The following is a 21202-nucleotide window of genomic DNA, read 5'->3' as shown; positions in this document are numbered from 1 at the left end:
TCAAGATAAATATTATCATTTTGTTTCATTTTATTGTGTGCATATGTGTATATGTGTGTGTGTGTGTGAATTTGTCAGATGTGGCCTTTTTAAAGACAAGTAGCCTTGGGGAGATTTAAAATCCCAAATAATTTGAAATCTAATTTACTGAAATATAGGAATTAGACCATTCTGTATTTATTGCTTAGCATTTATAAATATAAGACCACAGGGTTTAACTGTTTTCCAAAGAAATGCTCACACATTATGATTTTAGACATTTGCCTGCAGACAATTTTTTTAGCTCTTGTTTAAAGCCCAGCACAAATGTATTCCTGTGTAATTCTGCTTCCTGAAATGAGCAGTGTCTATCGAGCAGCCCAAGGTTACCCAGGGCGCCCTCAACTGGGTGTCAGTGGTAGACACCCCTTTAAAAGTTCTGCTAAAGTTGTGCGATTCACTTGCACACAAGCTTGTAAATCAGGAAGTGAACTTGAAAACATCTGACCTCCAAAGAGCTAGCTCATTTTAATGTGGGGCTTGTGGAGAACCGTGGCCTGAGCCAGAAGGTAAAAGGCAAGGAGCTTTTAGACTGTGGGTTGCATTTGATGTGCATGAAAGAATGGAAGCGGTGGGGAGTCGCTCAGTGAAGTATGCATTTTCGCCTTACCCACAGTGGTGCCTATTGTCCTGTTTCTCAATTGAATGATGTCATGTTTCATTTAAGGCCCTCGGTGATGCTGAAGTCTGTGGTCTGTGCACGAGGGGGAAAAGGCAGCCAGAAAGTTGCAAATCAGGTTTTTTTGTAAAGCCTTTGTGTGTTGGGTTTGAGAGATAAAAGCTGACTCATGCAATATTGCACTGGAAGAGGCGGCAGAGACTAGTAAAGGCTTCTTGTTTTACCTGACTGAGTGCCCAGTGCGGCCACTGCACCAGCGGGAGGCAGACGGCATGTTCGACCTCTGGCAGAGGACAGGTAGGTGCTGGTGGAAGTGTTCCCAGGAAACTGATGCCAAGACCGGCTTACTCCTTCCCTCTCCTGAGCAGCTGAAGCTGCAGCAGCCTCAGAAGTGGGAGAAACCCTCACATGGAGTTTTCTTTACAACACTGTGCAAGGACAGATGCTCGGCTCTGGGCAGCACACATGTCCCGCCGCAAACGCCATGCCCCGAAGTTATCTGACAATGGAATTCATCCCAATTACCGCCACACCACCCCCTCGTCCATATTAACTGGTTTTTTGTCTTGTTTGAGTTTCGCAGGACTTTGGTCTCTCCTTAAAGTTAGTTTGAACACTAGAGCGCTGGTGTTCTTGGCTCCAAGGAGGAATTTCCAAGTGTGCCTTGAATGCTCCGCACTTTAATTTCTTTCTTATTAAGGTTCTGGCAGCCGAGCTGGGGGGACAGAATGAATGTTTGCAGGCTTCACGCTTAGCAGTTGCAGTGATACAACTTCGGCTCAGACTCACAGCAGCTGAAATGAACTAGGGAAATGCAGTTCATGTTTGAGTGTTTTATGGGTAGAAAGTACTTTTGTTAAGAAATGACTGGGATGGAGAGGAAGCTTGACTTTTTATTCCATGTTGCTGTCTACTGGAGTCTAACTTTTTATCGTCTTATTGAGTATCTCAACTTTGTGATGTTGACATTTTTAAGCGTGTATAGACTTAACTTTATTACATATTGTATGTGAAAATCAAATTGTTTTCATTTGAAATGTTTACATATTTGATTCAGAGGGGGGTTGCGGTTTTAATGTCCTTAAGTAATTTGGAGAGATTTTGAACGCTACGCAGTTGTCAAAGAAGAGAGATGTTTATTTTAGATAAACAGGAAAAGGAGAAAAGATGCATCTCTACTTGGGAAAAAAATCATGCTAATATTTTACAATATATCCTTTTTGTAGCAATCAGTTAGACTCTGAAATTCAAAACTGAGATCACATTGCTCACATTTATTAGCCGTTCATCTTTCCTTGGCCATGTATTTTGAATATACAGTTTCCTCTAACTTTATGGACATAGGAGAGCCTAACATTGAATGGTTTTACATTGTGTCTTCCAGAGATTTTATTTACTCTGACCTCTATTGTTAGGCATTTCAATTCCCCTTCCTCCCCTTTCATGAAGAAAGTGTTTAATGCGCTTTGGGGAGGGATTTATTTACTCTGAGTGTTATTGCTAGCCCTTTGGAATTCTTTCCTTTTTCCTCCTTTCTCTTTAAGAAAATGTTACTTGGCTTTGTGCCTCCTTCACGACTGTGCGGAGATGGTTGGGACAGAGCGTGCTCCATCCAGATGAGGCTCATGTGTGTGACTGTTGGTCACTGACTGCTTGAGTCCAGTGGTTTCATGCTAACAGGAAATGTGCTTTGTCTGCCTATGGCAAAGTCAGTGATAAACTTTACTGACAAAATCCTGGCATCCGTGCCGTACAGGACATTGTTAGTGTGAGGTTGGCATGTGTGCCTGACTGTAGTTAGAAATGGGCAGTGTGGATGTGAGCTGGTGACCTGCTGGTTACTTCAGGGTTGAAGGCCATCTGGTCCAGCTACCTCACTTTCAGGGGATGAAACCAACAGTCATGGTCAACTAAGATGTCATTGAACCAGAGCAAACACACTCATGCTCAGACTGTGTGTGAAAATATCATGTCATGATTTAATTTCTGCTCTACCCCTTGATCTCTGTCTGTGTATGTAGTGGAGGATAGATGCACACACGCATACGTACATGCACGCACACAGATACAGCACACACCACCACACCTGCACATACAATATAGTCCTGTTGGGTACAGATACCAAGTGATCTAGACAAGTAGCTAGGCTGTGTTCGTAATTTTCTCATCTCTAACCTTTCTGCTCTGTAATTTACCAATCCCTGCTGAATACAATCACCTAACCTCTCTGAGGTGCTTTAGTTCTTATTTTCTTTTTATAAAATCTTCTAAATATGATGAAACCATAAACTTTAAGGATTTTGACAGCAGACATTAAAGACAGTTTTGATGTAGATTTAAATTATGGACAGTGGATCTGCTTGGGTAATCTTGCTGCAACTCAGATCACTCCCAAACCTCAGTGGCTAAAAGCAAGGATAATTATATATAACCTCTCAGGGTTCCTGTGAGCTGGGAATTATAGTGGCATTTCGTTTGTATTTTAATAAATACAGTTTGCCTAAAGATCAGAGAGTAAAACAGCCTCACTGGTTAACCTTACAGACCAGGCAATGGTGACACACACCTTTAATTCTAGTAGCCACACTAGTTACCATAGAAACCAATTGGTAGTGATGCACACCTTTAATCCCAGCCCTAGAAAGGGATATAAGACAGGAGGGGACAGCTCTCAGATACAGTCTCATTCTGAGATTCCTGGAGGCCCAATCGCCATTCCAGACTGAGGTAGAGATAAGAGCCAATGGCTGGTTGTTTTGCTTTTCTGACCTTCAGGTTGAACTCCAATATCTGTCTTTGGGTTTTTATTAATCGTGCAACATTTGGGAGACACTCTGACATGTGGTTCTGATTTGGCTTCTGTCAGATTACTGTATCATCTGTCATGACACAGATGCACGAGCTGATGGCTGCTCACTCCAGAGGCTCGGACCAGAAGCAGGGCTTGTGAGCATCCCTAGGCTGCTCAGCATGTCTGCTGCTTGCTGCCCCCAGCATGGCAGCTCCAGGGAGTAAGACTTGTTCCATGCTGGCAAACATTTCCAGGTATCTACAAGATATCATTCACATAAGAAATCCAAAGTAGGCCAGGTGGTGGTGGTGCACGCCTTTAATCCCAGCACTCAGGAGGCAGAGGCAGGCAGATCTCTGTGAGTTTGAGGCCTGCCTGGTCTACAAGAGCTAGTGCCAGGTCAGGAACCAAAAGCTACGGAGAAACCCTGTCTCAAAAATTCAAAAAAAAAAAAGAAAAAAAGAAATCCAAAGTAGTCAAACTCATAGCAGAGAAGGGTAAAAGGGTGGTTACCGGGGCTGAGCAGAAAGACATGCTGTATAGTACGGCTCACAGATCGAGCTTCTCAGTTATGCAAGATGGAAAGAACATCTCAGGCCTATCGGCAATAATACTGTTGGATGCTTCAAAATTTGTCAAAAGGGTAGATTTATTTTTAAGGGAAAGGGGGGTGTTTGGATCACAATGCCAATAGGTCATCATTATGGGGAAGTTGGGGTGTCGGGAACTTGGTGATTAATAAAATATAATAATATGGAAAGCATGGAGATCTTTGGGCAGTAGTTCTTCCAAGGAACTGGGTGGAGTAATGGATTTTGAGCACAGCAGTGATCAGAAACTGGTGTGCTGGCCCCTCCTCTGCCGCTGTAGTGGGAAGGGTCCCAGCTTTGCCTTATAGCAGTCTCCTTGGGAACTGTAGGTTGGCAAACCCTCAAGTCTCCACCTTGTGCGTGCACACCAGGTGACATGAAATCAGGGAAGCTGTATATTAAAGTTGGCTCAAGACAAGTTAGAGGCAGCAAGCAGTGCTCTCGATTCTGATGGTGGCATTCCCAAAAAGAGAAGTTAGCATAATGGCTGTCTGAAGGACAAATAAAGGGAAGCCAAGGGATGGGGTTGCTTCCCCTACAAAGACTCATTGGGAATGAAACGGAAGTCCTGCCTCTTCATTGAGAATGGTGCACAGATGCTATACTATGGCTAACAACCTCTAGTTGTCAGACTCAGCAAGCCATCAAGACCCCTGCAAGTGCTACCTTCTACTCCCGCTACCTCCAGGCTCACCGAAGATGAGTGTGGCTATGACCCCCACGTGGGCAGACCTGGCTAGTCTCATGGTAATAATGGTCAGAAGATCTAAATGTAAGGATCCATGAGCCAATGTTTGGTGAGGCGTTCTCCAAAGCTGTCTAACGTTAGTCCTCGACTTGGGGCTTGAGAAGATAATGATGTTCTAGGAAGGACAGCAGAGTGGCATACAAATGTTACTCTCTCTCCCAAAGCAGAATGAAAAGGTTCCTGGCAGAGTTTTCTCCTGGCTCAGTTTGCTGTGGAAAACCAGCCACTCCACCTTCCCTCTGCATCTGTATGAGTTCGCCCCTCCTTTCCCCTGACAATAGTCACGTGTGTGTCTCACGCATCATCCCATTCACTACTATTTAAAAAAAACCACGGATACATAGCCGGGCGGTGGTGGCGCACGCCTTTAATCGAAAAACCAAAAAAAAAATCATAATTTCACATTATGTGTATTTATGTGTCTGTGGAGGGTTATGTGCATGTGTGTGCAGGTGTCCTCTGTGGCCAAAAGAGGGCATCAGATCTCCTGGAGCTGAACTTACAGTGGTTGTGAGCTAGCCAGTGTGGGTGCTAGGAATCAAACTTGGGTCCTCTGCATGAACAGTACGTGTTCTTAACCACCAAGTCATCATCTCTCCAGTCCTAAATTTACAGACTGAAATGTAATTGTCTAAATGATCTTCATATAAACTTTCTTTAATAAAAATATACCCTTCCAAGCTGTACATAGGATTTAAAGTTTGCTGGTAGCGACATTTTAAAAGGTAAAACAAAACCGGTAAATTTTTTTTTTTTTTTTTTTTTTTTGGTTTTTCGGGACAGGGTTTCTTTGTGGTTTTGGAGCCTGTCCTGGAACTAGCTCTTGTAGACCAGGCTGGTCTCGAACTCAGAGAGATCCGCCTGCCTCTGCCTCCCGAGTGCTGGGATTAAAGGCGTGCGCCACCACCGCCCGGCCAAAACCGGTAAAATTTTAATGTGATATTAAAGTTATCTCACTATTCAAAAATACTATTTCTAAAAACAATCAAAAAATTAATGAAGTATTTGATAGTTTTGTCTCATATTGTTATTTAAAAATGTCATTTATTCTACACACACTGCCCACCTCAGTTTTGGAACTTCTCCAATGCTCCTTGGTCCCACATAGCTAGTAACTACTATGTTGAGAAGCACAGTTTGATAAATGTTAATCATTGGAGATTTTCATTAGAAAGAAGAGGTCAGACAGTAGAAATCTCCAGTTATTTTGAGGGCAGTGAGAGCGAGACTAGACAGTTTTTATGAGGCATGTTGTCTTATATGAGAAAACTATAATTACCTTCTAAGCCATGAGTCAACATAAAAAATGTTACTCATTAACAAGGATAGCCTCGCATCACTCACGTGCCATTATATGGCCTGATTTGAAATGTCTAATTTCTGTCTTTGGTAGTTTCAGAAGGTATTTGGTCAAGTAAGCTTGGCTGAATTCTACAGACACCAAATATCTGCACGTTTCTGTTTTAAACAATATTTAACTGGCAGATACCGAATAGGCTGGTCTCAGGGGCTTCAGTGGCCAGGTATAGGAGGATCCTTAGATCAGGGCCCACTCACGTTTCTGTTTAAGATTGACCCAGAAGGAGTTGTCTGTGGACCTGGCTGTCATATGCCATCTTGCCCATCTTTGAAGATACCCCAAAGGTGTGCCCATCTATAGCAGCATGGCTTAGACTCTAAAACCAAATTCTTCTTCCTTCATCTCCCAGTCTTAGAGTGAAAATAAACAGAGAAAAGAGGTGGTGGGGAAGGAATGGGTCTCTCTGTGGTCACTCATCCCGTTGATTTAGTACCAAGTGCCCGATAATGATGCTAAAGACCATTTCCTAGACCAGAGAGAAGACTGACATTTGCCTAGTCAGGAAGCAGGGACTTGCTCTGGAAACCAGCCTGTCTCCCTCTGTGGGGGTCGATTGTTTGATCTAGGCCTTTCCAGGTGTCCTGGCCTTGGGTAGTGAGCATATTCAATTTAAATTGATCCTAAATCAATGTTGGACCTTTGGGATTTTAAAGGATGCTTATTTCCCAAGAGAGTGGCCATTCCCTACAGTGGGACAAAAATCAGGGTCACAGTTATGATGGAAGCCACTGACAGCTTGCAGAGATTCTTCTGCCTGTACCTTCTGTCTCACTAGAGGGGCATCAGGGATACAGACACACACTACTGTGTCAAGTTTTGTGTGGGCGCGGTGTTTCAAACTCAGCCCCTCACACTCGGAGCCATCTCCCCAGCCTATCACATTCTAGGTTACCATACCAGCACATACCAGCAGTTCTGAGTGCTGGCAGCTGCATTCTACAACAGGCAGATCCAAATGCATGGCCACTTCTTGGATCTTCGCCACACTCATACTGGATCAAGCCTTTTAGGTCAAGTGTATTTTAACTACAAACCAATCCATGTTTTATGGGCTATAAAGTTGTTACAGAGCAAGCAGAAAGCATATTTCAAAGGCACTAAAACTCTGTAGCAAACTCATACCATGTGGTGGCGGCCTGAGTGTCTTCGTTTCCTATGTGTTTCTTACTCTCCCTGGTTGTCAACAAGAGTGAGGGTCTTCGTGTTGCGTTCACAGTTCTAACGTTTGTTTCATAGACTGGCACTGATACTTTCTGTGCATATAGCCTAGGAAAAAGATGAGGTTCTGAAGGACTTACAGTCCAAAAATAGGGACCAGCTGTTTGATGTTTATTATAAAATCCAAATAAGTTTACATTCCTATTAAAATGACCATAGGTGGTGGTACACGCCTTTCATCCCAGCACTCAGGAGGCAGAGAGGCAGGTGGATCTCTAAGTTCCGGGCCAACCTGGTCTACAGAATGAGTTCCAGGACACCCAGTGCTACACAGAGAAACTTTGTCTCAGGGAAATACCATGGACCAATATTCTTAATACATCTGTCATATTATAATCTTTCCAGCATAATCTTCCCATTTCAAACAAAACCTCTAAGGATGAATTTTGGTAATAAGGTGACCTACCGAGATGAAGCCAATTTCATCATTGATCAAATCCCTTATCGTAAGGTACAATCTCAATATTATGGGGGCGAGGGGATACTGATCCTGCCTTGACAGCTGAAAAAAAAAACTGGAATCTTGCATGTCTCATAAGAATAATTTTGGAAGGTTTAAATTCAGCTATGGCCTTTTTGAACCCAAGATAATCTTCCTCCACCACAGCTATTGTCACCTCCCCACTTGGCAGATGGTCTCACCTTGCGCTTTCTCATAAATGCCAACAACCCAGCTGGGCTTAATTTTTCTCGTCACTTAGTTCCTAATTTAAAACCGCTGTTTTATGACTTGGCGTATGGACTGCTGGAGTTGTTCCAATAGCTCCTGGATGTTGTGACTTAATCGATACTAGAAAAGCTGTGCTTGTCTGTTTGTCTTAGGCAGGTAGGGTTCCTGTGACATAAATTTATGTATTTATTTATTAGAGAGAGAGAGAAAAAATGAGCAAATGGGCATTATAGAAAAAACTACACAGGGAGATGTTATATAAGCACTTTGAAGTCCTCTTCTGGGCCAGCTCAGATGTGGAACAGCGGCCAGGAGTCAGCTCTTGCCCTCCCTCTTGTGATCCTGGGGATCAAGGTGAGGTGGTCAAGCTTTGTGTGAAGTGTCTTTACCAGCTGAGCCATCCTGCAGGCCTGGCATGCCAGTTTTTAAGGGCTTTAGGTAAAGGCTAAGGTGAAAGATAAGTTTGAGGTAGGATGTGGGTCTTTTTATTTCAGCCTGGTTTTCACGCCCCCCCCATTAGACAGAGAGTGAACCCACACCGCTCTGTGTTCAGTGCTGTGTGTGAGTGAGCTGTGCATCAGCCAGTGTCACTTCATGTCACTTAAACTGAGTCTCCATGCTCCAGGCCCCTTGCTTAGAAACGGTAGAATTATAAGGGAAGACTTAAAATCTAAAGCAACGTTTCTCAAGATTGTGTAAGAATTAGTCTCCCTTCTCAGCACGCTAGAACCATTTGTTGTGTTGATTAAAGTTGCCTGTTCTTTGTGCCCTGACCGCTGAGCCTTTACACCTGCCAATCTGGACCCATCTGCGTATGTGATTCAGTGCAGGTGCTCACATTTAGAAACAGCACCCAATGTCCTGCTTCATACAGTTTAGGGTATCCGGGCTCGTTCTGTGATCTGTTAAGTTGCCGAATCAAGGAGAAAAGGCCTAGGGCAGAGCCTGCAGCTGCCTTTCCAGCTGGCTCAGAGGATGCTCTGAACCGCTCATCCTCCTTTTCCCAGCCTGCCTTTCCGAGCTCACTTGCTGCCTCTTGTTAATGATGCTCCACACCTGGGGTGGGTTTTGACCTCCTTTCCTCCTCCTGTTCAGAGGGTGCTCACTGACCTTTCTTCTCTCTTTTCTATCTTTCTGCGACGGAAGCAGATGGGCATCGCCGGCTGCAACCGAAAGGGCCGCCAGCTGTAACTCAAGTTCCTGATCCAAGGACCACAGCTGAAGCTTCCCAGTCCCCAGAACCAAAGGCCATGGAGTTTTCTGACAGTGACCGACCCATCAGCTTCAGCTCCACCTCATCTTCTGCCTCCTCCAGGGACAGCCATGGCTCCATCGGCAGCAGAATGACTTTGGTTTCAAATAGCCACTTGGGCTTATTTCGCCAGGATAAAGAAGCTGGGGCCATAAAGCTGGAGCTGATTCCAGCACGGCCATTTTCCAGCAGCGAGCTGCAGAGGGACACCCCTTCCGGGCCACCGAACATGGATGGGGTCAGCGAGAGGCAGCCCAGGACCCAGTGGAGAATGGACACGAATGGGGCACCCCAAACCACTGCAGACTTGGACACCAGCCCCAAGCTCCTCTATGTGGATAGAGTGGTACAGGAAATCCTAGAGACCGAGAGGACCTACGTGCAAGACCTAAAAAGCATCGTGGAGGTAAGGCAGACTCTGAAGGCTTTTAAGGTTGTCAAGCAGGAGAAACAGGCTTGCAAAATAATAGAGGAAAGCAAAGGGCCTTGTTTGGGGTGGGGGCGATGTCTTCTATGATGGCAGAGGAGAACAGTAAAGCAAGTTCTTAACTTAAGAGAAACCTAGTGCTGTCACCTGGTCAATGGAGTAGTTAACAGTTGCATAGCAAATCAACTGTGTGTCAAGGGCAATGGTGATGACACTGCACATATTCAACCAGCGTACTGTCTGCTAAGTTCCACACCTGGGACCTCAGGGCCCCTCTCCGCTAGTGGAGCAGGTAATAATGGGGACAGAGGGTGCCCCAAGCTTCTTGGTGAGTAGATGCTAGATGTCTCCGAACACAACTGTTCTTACCTGAATCGCAACTCTCCATCTATGTCTAGAAGTTTCTGAAACTATTGCTACCTGGATCCTTCCCCCCCCCCCAAGAGGCTGTGACTTCTGTGTCCTGGAGTGTGGGGCCTGCGGGGTGGAACTGACCCTTAGCTGACCATATGTATACATCGCCCTAACAGAGAGCTGGGCTCTCTGTTGCTTGGTGTTTGGGGAGGGAGTAAATGGAGGAGAGAAAAGTCCTGGATCTTGTCTTATTTTGCTTTACTGTCCACATTTATAATGAACGTTTTACATAATTTGCATAAGTGATTACCATATTAATTCTTTATACAAATTATTCAATGGGAGCTTAGCTCACCTTATGTGCCAGATCAGATCCCCTGAAAATTCAGTTATTATTTGACTATGAGTTATAGATCAGTTCCCAGGGGTAAAGATTAAGTAGAGCTCAGATATTAGCTCATTCTTAAAAATATTAGTACTTCTAGGGTAAATCTGTGCATTGCAAAGCTACTTGTGTTGTGGCCTAGTGATGCACCAAATACCTTCTGTCTCTCTCTGTCTCTCTCTCTCTGTGTCTCTCTGTGTCTCTCTCTGTCTCTCTCTCTGTGTGTAACTAAAGTCTGTTTTAGATATTTTTTTTTTTTCCTGCCCTTGAACTCCTAGACCCCCTTCCCACACTCCCCAAGGTCTGGGACTCACAGGTGTGCACCACACTAGCTACTGTTTGACTTTCTATCTAAGCATTGTGGGATGCTTGCTGACGAGCACATTCTCCACCTAGTGCACACACGCTTACAGCTTTAGAAAAGGAAATTTAAAAGCGTGATTGTGTGGTGAGTTCCACGGATGACAGAGCCAGACACTGTATCCTAAAAGCAGTTATGACATCACTCCCAGTAAAAACAGAAAGCTAGCTGATGTTCAACCAAAACAATATGTGGCACCAAACGGACCAAAGTGGCTCAGTTTCTAACTTTCCACCATGATGTCATTTGTGCTTCAGAAGAAATACCTGTGAAACGGCCAACAATTTTACAACCTCTCAGAAACTTAACGTTAGTAAAGTAGTTATTGGTTGGTGCTTGGTTTGTTTTTTTCTTATCGTTTTTCTTAGTAACTTTTCAAATCAAACCTCATCAAAATTCATCTACTAAGGAAGAAACGTTGAGTTACTCAACTGTTATTCTGTGAAGACTCTCTCTCGGTTTTGTTTTGTCAAGGCTACTTGATAAAATTTGAGTGAGAAGAAATAAGATATGAATGAGAGAGACCAGATAGGGAGAGGTGGTTTTTCCTACCAGTTTCACCCCATCGGTACTGGTTGAAGCCGTCCAAGTTGTTCCTACCTTCCCCGTGCAGTAACTCTCTCTCCACAGAGGCTGGCGAGCTTGCCTCCATGCTGACATGTTAACCCACTCCACAGAGACAGGACAAGATGGGAAAGAGCCTCAGTTCTGAGCCCAACTTACGCTTTTGTTTTACTCTGCTTTCCTATCAAGCAGTAGCATTCCAAATTGAATGAATTTTTCTGTCAGGGGTACGTTTTAACTATGTACATTATGAACAGAATCTCCACGGCTCAAGCTGAGTTTTTGTCACTAGGGTTTATGAACAGTGAGGTTTTGTGAACGTTGTTGATACAGACACTGTATCTTCAGATATAGACACTGTATCTTCAGATACAGACACTTAAGAGACAGAATGCAGTTTGCCTTGTCCCAGTTAGCTGCTTTCCAAGAAGAGAACCTTGAAACCTGGGTGGTTGGGTTCCACATGCCGGTTATACAGACAGAGAAAAGACCTTCTTTCCTATGTGCAGAGATATTGTATTAAACCTATCCAAAATGCACAGGCCATGTTTTTCTTTCTCTTATCAGCAGTGGTGACATCTACATCTCCTTACTGAGTCCTAAAGCTTTTGGAACGTTGGACTGTGTGTGCTGGTTTTCTCGGCCCCGTTGCTATGTACCCCTTGCATTTTCACCCACTCCCTCAATCTCTGGACCCCTGTCCCGTCTACCGCAGTGACTCTGTCTCATTCCCTGCTCCTTTCCCTTCAACGCCTTTGTCGTTTTTAATCTTTAACATTTGAAAAGGGCAGATATGATTTTGGCTGTCGCCATAGCCAAATATATGGTTCCTATATTTCATCGGTCACCGATGAAATGGGGTAATAAACATGAAAACAAGTTGAAAGTAAAATAGCCAGCCGTACACTTTGTGGTGAGATGGGAATCCATAGCCAGAGGGTCTCTTTCATGTTTAATGGGTCTTTGACTGACTGGGCAAGGTAGGATTCTTTTAATCTTTCTAAATGATCTATTAAAAAAAAAGCCTTTGCGAGCCCCATGAGATTGGACCTCAGACAGAGCTCACAGCCTCTTTTACCCTTTTAGTGAGTTTTAAAATAGTTCAGAATGTTATATAATGCTGTGTAATTGGAAGTTGCATCCGCACTGCAAATGGCATCTTTGAACTCTGAGGTACCAAATTAGGTCATCTCTAAGGATCTAAAAAGACATATTTAGTGAGGGGTGGATAAAATAAGCATAAACATGAACCTTTTCCTCCTGTCATACCCCAGAGACTCATAATGCTTTTCAAGTAACTTTATCTATGTTTAAAAAAAAAATAAGAAGTGAGTATTACAGCCTTAATGTCTAAAAGTTTAACAGTCCAAGTCTTGAAATATTGTTTGTAAGGATCAGTGAGAGGGGTCCAACAACCTGAGTTCAATTCCCAGGGCCTGCATAGTGATCTACATATGTCTGTGTGCAAAATATGTTATTTAGCGTTTAAACTAATGGGTTTCATCATGGTATTTTCATACTTTTATAATCAGCTTTGTTCCTATTTGCTCCCCATTTCCCTCCCTTGTACCCCTCTCTCCCACAAATAGTCCCTCTTCTAGCTTCACATGTGTGAATGCCTGTGGGGGAGGGCGGGAAAGGGAGAGGGGGGAGGAAAGAGAGAGGTTAATTCTGCATATAGAAATGTAATTTTTATCTTTCTTGACCTGGATATTTCACGTAGCATGATGACTTCCGGTTCAATCCATTTTTCTGCAGGTGACATCATTTTATTCTGCTCGGGTGTAGATGATGCATTTCCTTTATCCTTTCGTCTGTAGATGGGACTATGGACTGGTTTCAGATCTCAGCCACTGTGAATAATGCCCCAGTAGGCATGATTGACACAGTTATCTCTCACCAGTCAAAGCTTAAGACCGTCTTCATTGGGGACCCTCAGCCTTGCTCGGCAGCTGTGGGTAGAGTGTATGCACAGGCTGTATGAAGCCCTGGTTTCAGGCTACATCACTGCATAAAAACCAGATATGCTTACCCATGCCCGTAATCTTGGCACTCGAGAGGTGGCAGAAGAGAATTCAGAGTATGAAATCCTTCAAGGCCAGCCTGGAATTCATGAGATGCTGCCTTTAAAGGGGGGGGGGGGGTTAGAATAAAGTAAAATAAAGGCTTTGACTGAACAAGGGGGTCAAGTGTCAACCTCTACCCATGGTACATTTGTTTATCAAGTGGATAGTGTCAGGGTGAAGAGCGAAGGGTGATTTCCGTGCCTGATTCCAGGAGATTCCTGGAAAGCTGTTCTGCCTGGTGCCATAGCTTAGAGAAGGGTGTTGGTGGTGTGACACCTGTCAGAGGGACAATGGCACTTCTCTTGTACGGAATGAAAGAAGAAAACCAAAGCCAGGCTCGGGGACCTTGTGCAGCAAGCTCTGCCCAGATGCTGTGCTCTGGGCCTTTCAAGGCATCTGTAACTGGGACAGATGGCATCTGAGCTGGCCTTTGTTCTGGGCCACCCTGCCCTGGAGGACAACCGTTTCTAACAAGGCTCAGCTACCCAGTGATCTTGGGAAAGGCGGAATTGTTGGGTGTGGAAATGGCTGTGTGGGGATTCTTCGGATCAGCCATATGCCCTGCACAGCTACCAAAGGAGAAAGCTATGTTCTGAGCTACAAGGCTGACCAGAAAGGCAGATTTCACTGGCATTTTCCTTGCTTAGGCCCTCAGTGTGTATCTCTCCCTCTAACTTAAACAACATTGATCATGCTGATGCTTTTTTAATGAGGCTCATTTAGGTGGAAGCTTTCCCTCCTAGACTGTCAGACCTGGGACGTTATAGCTTTTCAGTGAAGGCCTATTCTGTGGGTGGATTTGATAAAGAATTTGTACTGTAGTACTTGGCATGATTTCATCAACATTGCTAATGTGGCGTCTGTGCACTTTCGTATGGATGCTTCTTTTCATTTTGTCATCTAGGACAAAATGGGGTCTTTTTAAAAATGTCATGCATGGGGTCTTTTTAAAAATCATTCCAGATTCCTTTAGGAGCAAACCTGATAATCCCCTGCTTGTGTAGACGCTATATGTTAAGCAATGTTTTTCATAGACTGTAGTATACATAGAATCGGCTTTAATGCGTTCCTGGTTTTTTTCACTATTGTTATTGTCATTTATACCACTGTCTGACCCCTTGTCCCCACCATGCCTCGCTCTCGTACCTAAACACCTCTAGAAGTCCCTCGCTTCCACTGACCGCCAGCTAATGTGGGAAGGAGGACCTTGTCGATGCTCTCACCCGACTCTAAGGGAGGCAGGGACGCGCGTCCTAGCTGGTCCCCAAAGGAGATAGGAAACATTTTTATCAACAGCTGGTGTTCTCCACTGTGTACTTTATATGTAACAAATACAGTCTCACGGCAAACCTACACCATTCGATCCCCCACCCCACCACCAAAACTAATAAGGAAAAACTAGGAGAGGTATCAATAATGCTTGTGTGCTGCAGTTGTTATTGTCCCAACTAAATAGAACCCCACAGCTGCATGTACCTGCTGCTTCGAAATTGCCAAAACTGTGTCTTTGTAACAAATAAATCCCTAAAAATGACCTTAGCGGCAACTGAACTGTTTACCATACATCAGGCACTGAATTTATATACATATATAAATTGAATATATTATATGCATAAAAATTGAATCTGATTGTACGTGTATGGGTCCTCATAAAATATTATTAATGAGGGCTTCCTTTAGGGCTCAGACAAGATTCAAACCAATCTATCTTTCTATGACTCTTTTTTCTCTCCACTTTCTCTCATCACCCCTAATTACACACACACCCCTTTGCTTTCCTACCCATCCCATCCATGAAACTTACATTGAAGCCCTTTGGAATTCATCATCATTAATACTTCAAGCTAAAAAAGAGAGCTGCTTGGTACAGGCTGGTTTAAATGCACAGGCTGTTTATCTTGATTGTGTTCTGGAAACCTTATGGGCAGAAGGGAATTAAAGAACAGAAGGGCCTAATGTATCAGACACCAAACACTTACCGAAAGTGTATGTGGGAGTTTCAAGGTTCTTGGCTCATTGCTTAAGTCCTTAAGAAATTGGAGTCTTTTCTTTCATATCACACTGCCTTACTTTTAAAGACAATTCTAAGGGCATTTTGATGAGTGTGAGTACTTGAAGAAAAAGTAAACAATGAGAAAACAGGTCGTTAAAATTGATCTAGTGCAAGGAGAAGCTGGGTACTAGCCAAATCCACATTATCATGGACGCATTCCATAGCAAACCTAGCCAACGTGTACCCTTATAGTCAAGAGTCTTTCAGGAAATAGTCTATGTTGTTAACCTTTATCAGGGTATGATTTTCAAATTACTTAAGAATTTGATGACAATCACATAATAATCCCCAATGTACATAATTGTTATGGATATAATAACATCCTAGAATCTCTCTAAGAATGACTAAATTCAACATGGTAGACAACTTGCCCTTGAGTTTCTCACAGTCCTGCAGATTCTTGAAACTTGGGGCTCAGATGAGTAGTTAAGATCAGTCTAAGGCTATCCAGGGTGCTGCTGGTCCAGAGGCAGGATTCTATTTGAAGAGCTATCTTCCTTGTTCTGCTCTGGTTATAAGAATGCAGGCACCGCATATAGATTACAGATGGGACTTTTTAACACCTGTAACAGATAACTAAAGGCCAACTAAAGGAAGTGCAGGTCATAGACGGAAAAAGCTGTAGGAGTTTCAAAATGCGTAACAGTTCCCCTATAATAGGATATATGTGTTCCTTAAAATAGGTCTCCTTGCAAAGTGTCTTGTGGGAGAAGGAATTATGGGAAAATGGGGTTGCAATGGATTTGCTGCGGGGTCGATACCATGCCACACAGCAGGTCCACAAACCAAGGTGGCTGGTCCCCAGCCATGTGGCGGCTGGCTGGTCCCCTGCAAGCGGTGTGGGCAGGCTACAGGTGGGAGGAACAGAAGCTGAGATTCTCCAGGACTGCTGGGTGGGAGGCACAGAGATAGACACACCATAAAGAATAAAATTGGACATTATTAGATGAGTTATAGAGGGGAAGGAAAAGGGTAGAAAGGGGAGGGGAGGGAGGGAGAGGGGGAAGGGGAAAAGTGGGGAGAGAGGCAGAAACTGCCTCTCCAAAAGAGAGCAGACAGGAAGAGAGAGGGTTGGGCTGAGACTGCAAGCAGGAAGAGAGTGGGCGTGGCTTGTCTCTTAAAGAGACAGCATTATAGGGGTACTAAACTCAGTACTCAAAAACTCCATCAGTAGAAGTTTTACAAAACAAAGGCTAACAGAACTGGAGCCATCATTTATACATAGTTATTATATATATATATATATATATATATAATAACTAGTTATAGTACATACAACAAGTGCTTACATAATTTTAAAAACTCCATCAGTAGAACGTTTACAAAAAGAAAGCTAACAAAACTGGAGGCATTGTTTATAGTGACAATATATACAACTAGTTATAGTGCCTATAACTAGTTCATACAGTTATAATATGTGCATGGTTTAAGCATAGTTATGTATATAACTAAATAGATAATTAAACACATGCTGTCACAAATGTGATTTGTGACCTTGGAAAAAAAATTATTGAAGTTGACTGGGGAAGTCACCAGATTCCCGGGCCCCCTGCCTCGTATGTGAAAAGCCGAGAATCAAAGGAAGCAAGGGAAAGAATGAGAAATCGGAAACACAGGAGAAAGAGCAGAAGAAAACGATACAGCCGGCGCTAAGGACGGAGACCTTCCACTCGTGAGCTACGATGGAGGAGAAAGGCCTGAGTGGATGGAGAATAAAGAGTAAGGTGATGGTCGCTGGTGGCTATGCCAGGTGTGCCTTCATGGTCTCCGTTCCTGCCTGCCTTCTAGAGCTAGACGAAAGCTGCGTGGACAAGGGAAGCTTGGGGTTTCAAGCTGAAGTCTAATTGTTCTTTCACATATGATACACAGGAACACACATTCATATTTTCCGAACAAGGATCCTGTCAAAAATGACCTACTTATTCTTTGGGATATCCTAACTTAGCGTAAATTTCGGAAGATTATGTTGTACACAAGACAGCCTGCAATTGGGAGGAGACATTTCCTCTGGCCAGATGTGCCTACCAAATAAAATGTGTGGCCTGCATCTGGTAAAATGAATTGTGGAGGAGAGTTTACCCAGATCAAGAGAAAGGCCTGAAGACAATGAAACAGCCAAGCACCCCTACTCCATAGCACAGACCACGGCACCTTTGCCTGTTTACAGCCTGTTGGCTGTGTGCTTCGTATTAACTGTGCTTGTGGCTCTCAGTGTCTCCCCTCTCTGCAAAGATTATTTTGCCACTTAAGGCCAATGACATCATTCTACTCAGCATCTTGACTAGAACTGCTAAAATTCTTTTTTATTGTTAAATTTTAATTAAAAAAAATAGCCCAGTGGCTTTGGTGTGTGACCCAAATACCTAAGGAAAAGATAAAGGGAGAAATTGTTTATTTGGGCTCACGGTGTCCACCGTGGTGGGGGAGGTGCTGCAGAGCAGAGCCATTTTAGAAGAAAAAAAAACTAGCAGCACCGACATAATGCCTGGGAGATGCCAGGTAAGGTGAGGCCTTGCAAAAATTCATGAATGAGGCTTCCTGGAAGCAAGCTGCTTGCTGCTTTTCTAACTTAGTTCTCTGTGCCTCAGACTTTCACAAAACAAAACAAAGTAAACGTAGAGCACGGGTATGTGGGAAAGAATGAGTCTGTATCTTTGTCTATCTTTAGTGAGCAAATCCAGAGAATAAGATGAAGGAATCCACAACAGTCAGGGTCATTTCCATCTTGGAGTAAGGCAAAAGCAATCCCCAACTTACCCTTTTCCCCAATAATTCTAGTACAGGTCACCTTTGAGGTGAAAAGTCACCTTTCCCTCTCCTGCAAGAACAGGTCTTCCTGGGTTTGTCACACGTGCCATTAGCAAAGCAGTTGGTCCCTCTGGAGGCCTATTTTACACACCTCTAGTCTAGGTGGGAGCTGCCTCTCAAGTCCTATTTAAAACAAAACAAGGACAGGAAGGCTACTGTTAGGACATGTAAAGGTACTCACATTCAAACCATCCCGAATGCTCAAAACTGACTTTGTGTTCATCCACTTAGAGAAAGTTCCTACTTCAAAACTAGGAATTAATCAAACATAATGACCCCTCATGAGAAACAGACAATTACTGGTCATCAGGTAGATTTGTGCCTGGGGTAGTAAGCCCTTGTAAACAGTTCAAAGAGGCTATTATTTGAGCAATTAAAAGCTATCACTTGAGAAATCTGGTTCGGAGGAGTAACAGAAACCTAAGCAGGGAGTTTCTAGAGCAGAGGCTACTGGGGAGACCATGGGAACATTGCAGGTCTTCGCCAGCCCTGACTGCAACCTAGGCTGATGGAATCGCTTCTGTGGGGCGGAGGAAGGTTTTTCTCTCTGCCCCCCATATCCCATCAGTCTTTCAACATAGAGGGCCATGGTGCTAGGGAGACTGTTGCTGTTATTGTTATAAAGCAAACAGTAGCTTTTAAATGCAGTATCATTCCCCCTCTTATCCTCCTGGGCTGTTACAAAATGATGAAAGTGGGGGCTTTCAAAGCTCCCAATGAAAAGCACAGGTTCCCAAGAATTTTAAAAGTTTTTTTCATCTGAAAGAAATGGGATGGAGAGTTTGGAATCCTTCGTGTCCAAGGCTATAGTGCTGAGAAAACAATCAACATCTTAGGGGGAGTCATTATTCTCATTAAATGATTATTCATGCAATTAGCTCTTGTACAAAGCCAATCATTTCTGGTAGATTTTAAAGGGTTATAATGTTGGCAGACCTGTATAACTATATCAAAGTTTTAGTCAAGGAAATTATCTTGGCTGGGCAGTGGTACAAGCCTTTAATCCCAGCACTTGGGAGGCAGAGAAGGAGGACCTCTATGGGTTTGAGGCCAGCCTGGTCTACAGAGTAAGTGTCAGTACAGCCAAGGATACAGAAAAACCCTGTCTTGGAAAAACCGGAAAAAAAAAAAAAAAAGAAAAAGAAACAAAGAAAAAAAAAGAATTTTAAAAAGAAAATCGTCTTAACTGTGTTTGTGTGTGTGTGTGTGTTCATGTGTCTGTGTGTCATGTCGCATGTGTAGAGGTCATAAGACAACTTACAGGAGGCAGTTCTCTCCTTTGGGTCCCAGGAATCAAACAAACTCAGGCCATTGGGTCTTGGCAGCAGTACTTTTATATCCTGAACCATCTCACTGACCCTTAAATGTTTACTTTAGAAAGATAATGTTATCTGGGCTGGGGAGATGGCTCAATGGTTAAAGCATATACTGCTCTCCACGAGGACTCAGGTTTGGTTACTAGCACCTACATCAGACAGCTTACACCAGCTTGTAACCACAACTCTAGCAGATCCAATGTTCACTTCTGGCCTCCAGTAGAACCTGCACCCACGTGTACATAGAACCGACACCCACGCGCACACACACACACCTAATTAAAAATAAAGTCAAAGTGTCTTTTAATTGCAAGATGCATATAGCATGCTGTTCTTCTGAGCATACCTTACATACCTACATGGAATTGGGATTCATTTCCAACATAGCCAAAAGTTTTCACAGTGGAATGGATCTTTTCCTTCAGATTTTAATTTGGGCTGCATCAAACTGGGGTTGATTTAATGGACAAAGCTCCTGGTCTGGACTCCGGGCTCATGTGACAATCAGCTGTGTGTCCAGAAACAAATGGTCAGTCTGATGTCAGCTTCTTTCTCTATAAATGAGTCTAATTCAGAAAGCCCCCATCTACAGATGACTGGCAATCGCATCCCCACCAGCCTCAGCTCTCGAGAATGCAGCCCAGACACAAATGTGTCTTTTGAGCTGCCAAAATAGACATTTCAAACACTACACAGTAAACCCTGTGTCTTTACCCAAGAGGCCCAGGCTGTCACTAAGAGCCTATTTACCCTACATGTCTAAAATAAGATTAATTACTTGGTTTCATAGCCTACGGCAAGTAGAGGAACAAGATGAGGTAGGTGTGCCAGCGCCAACAAGCCAGGGGAAAGACTTCCCCAAAAGACTAAAGCTAGACTCTATGGAATGGGTGCAAACTCATCTCAATCACACTGATTAACTTTGTTAGTGAACTAAAGTCCAAACAAAACTGAAGCATTCAAGAGTTATTTATTTTATTTTATATGTATGAGTATTTTGCCTGCTTCTATACACACACGTGTGTGTGTACCACATGCATGTGTGCCTGGTGTCCAAGGAGGTCAAACCAATGTGTCAGATCCCCTGGAACCAGAGTTATGAATGGTCGTGAACCACAATGTGGGTGCTGGGAACCAAGCCCGGGTCCTCTGCAAGAACAATAAACGCGGTAACTACTGCTGTCAATCCAGCCCCCTTTCTGATAGATCTAACTAGCAAGAAGTGGTCATAGTGTAATGGCTGCAGCATCTAAAATGTGTTGCCTGATGTTTATCTTTCATAAACAAAATGAGGCTCTTTAACTAACTTTTTAAATCGTTTTTAGTGGCAATAAAGTAGACACAACTGAATGTTCTGTCCCCCAGTGCCAGCAGCAAAAACACTTGCGACATTGTGTCACCATCACTATTGTCGATTTCTAGAACTTTGTTCCCATTCCAGCCAGAACTCTGGACCAGACAAACAGCCACTCCAGAGACTGGGGTGGCTCAGTGTGGCTGCTCTGCTATCATGGGGCCCACAATCACAGAACCCACATTGGAGAGGAGAGGGAGGGAAGGAGAGAAGGAGGGAGGGAGGGA

General features: G+C 43.6%; 1 protein-coding gene across 1 annotated transcript in view; it reads left to right on the top strand.

The window, feature by feature from the left end:
* The first annotated feature begins 762 nt into the window (after window positions 1–762).
* Plekhg1 (pleckstrin homology and RhoGEF domain containing G1) overlaps window positions 763–21202 on the top strand; it is a 93172-nt gene continuing 72732 nt past the window's right edge. The window contains exons 1-2 of the mRNA XM_005363440.3: window positions 763–955; window positions 9185–9693. Coding sequence (XP_005363497.2) covers window positions 931–955; window positions 9185–9693 — 534 coding nt within the window. The 5' untranslated portion in view covers window positions 763–930. The remainder of the gene's footprint in view (window positions 956–9184; window positions 9694–21202) is intronic.

Source organism: Microtus ochrogaster, linkage group LG9 (assembly GCF_000317375.1).
Source record: "Microtus ochrogaster isolate Prairie Vole_2 linkage group LG9, MicOch1.0, whole genome shotgun sequence".
Classification (NCBI taxonomy): domain Eukaryota; kingdom Metazoa; phylum Chordata; class Mammalia; order Rodentia; family Cricetidae; genus Microtus; species Microtus ochrogaster.
This window is presented reverse-complemented; position numbering and strand designations above follow the sequence as displayed.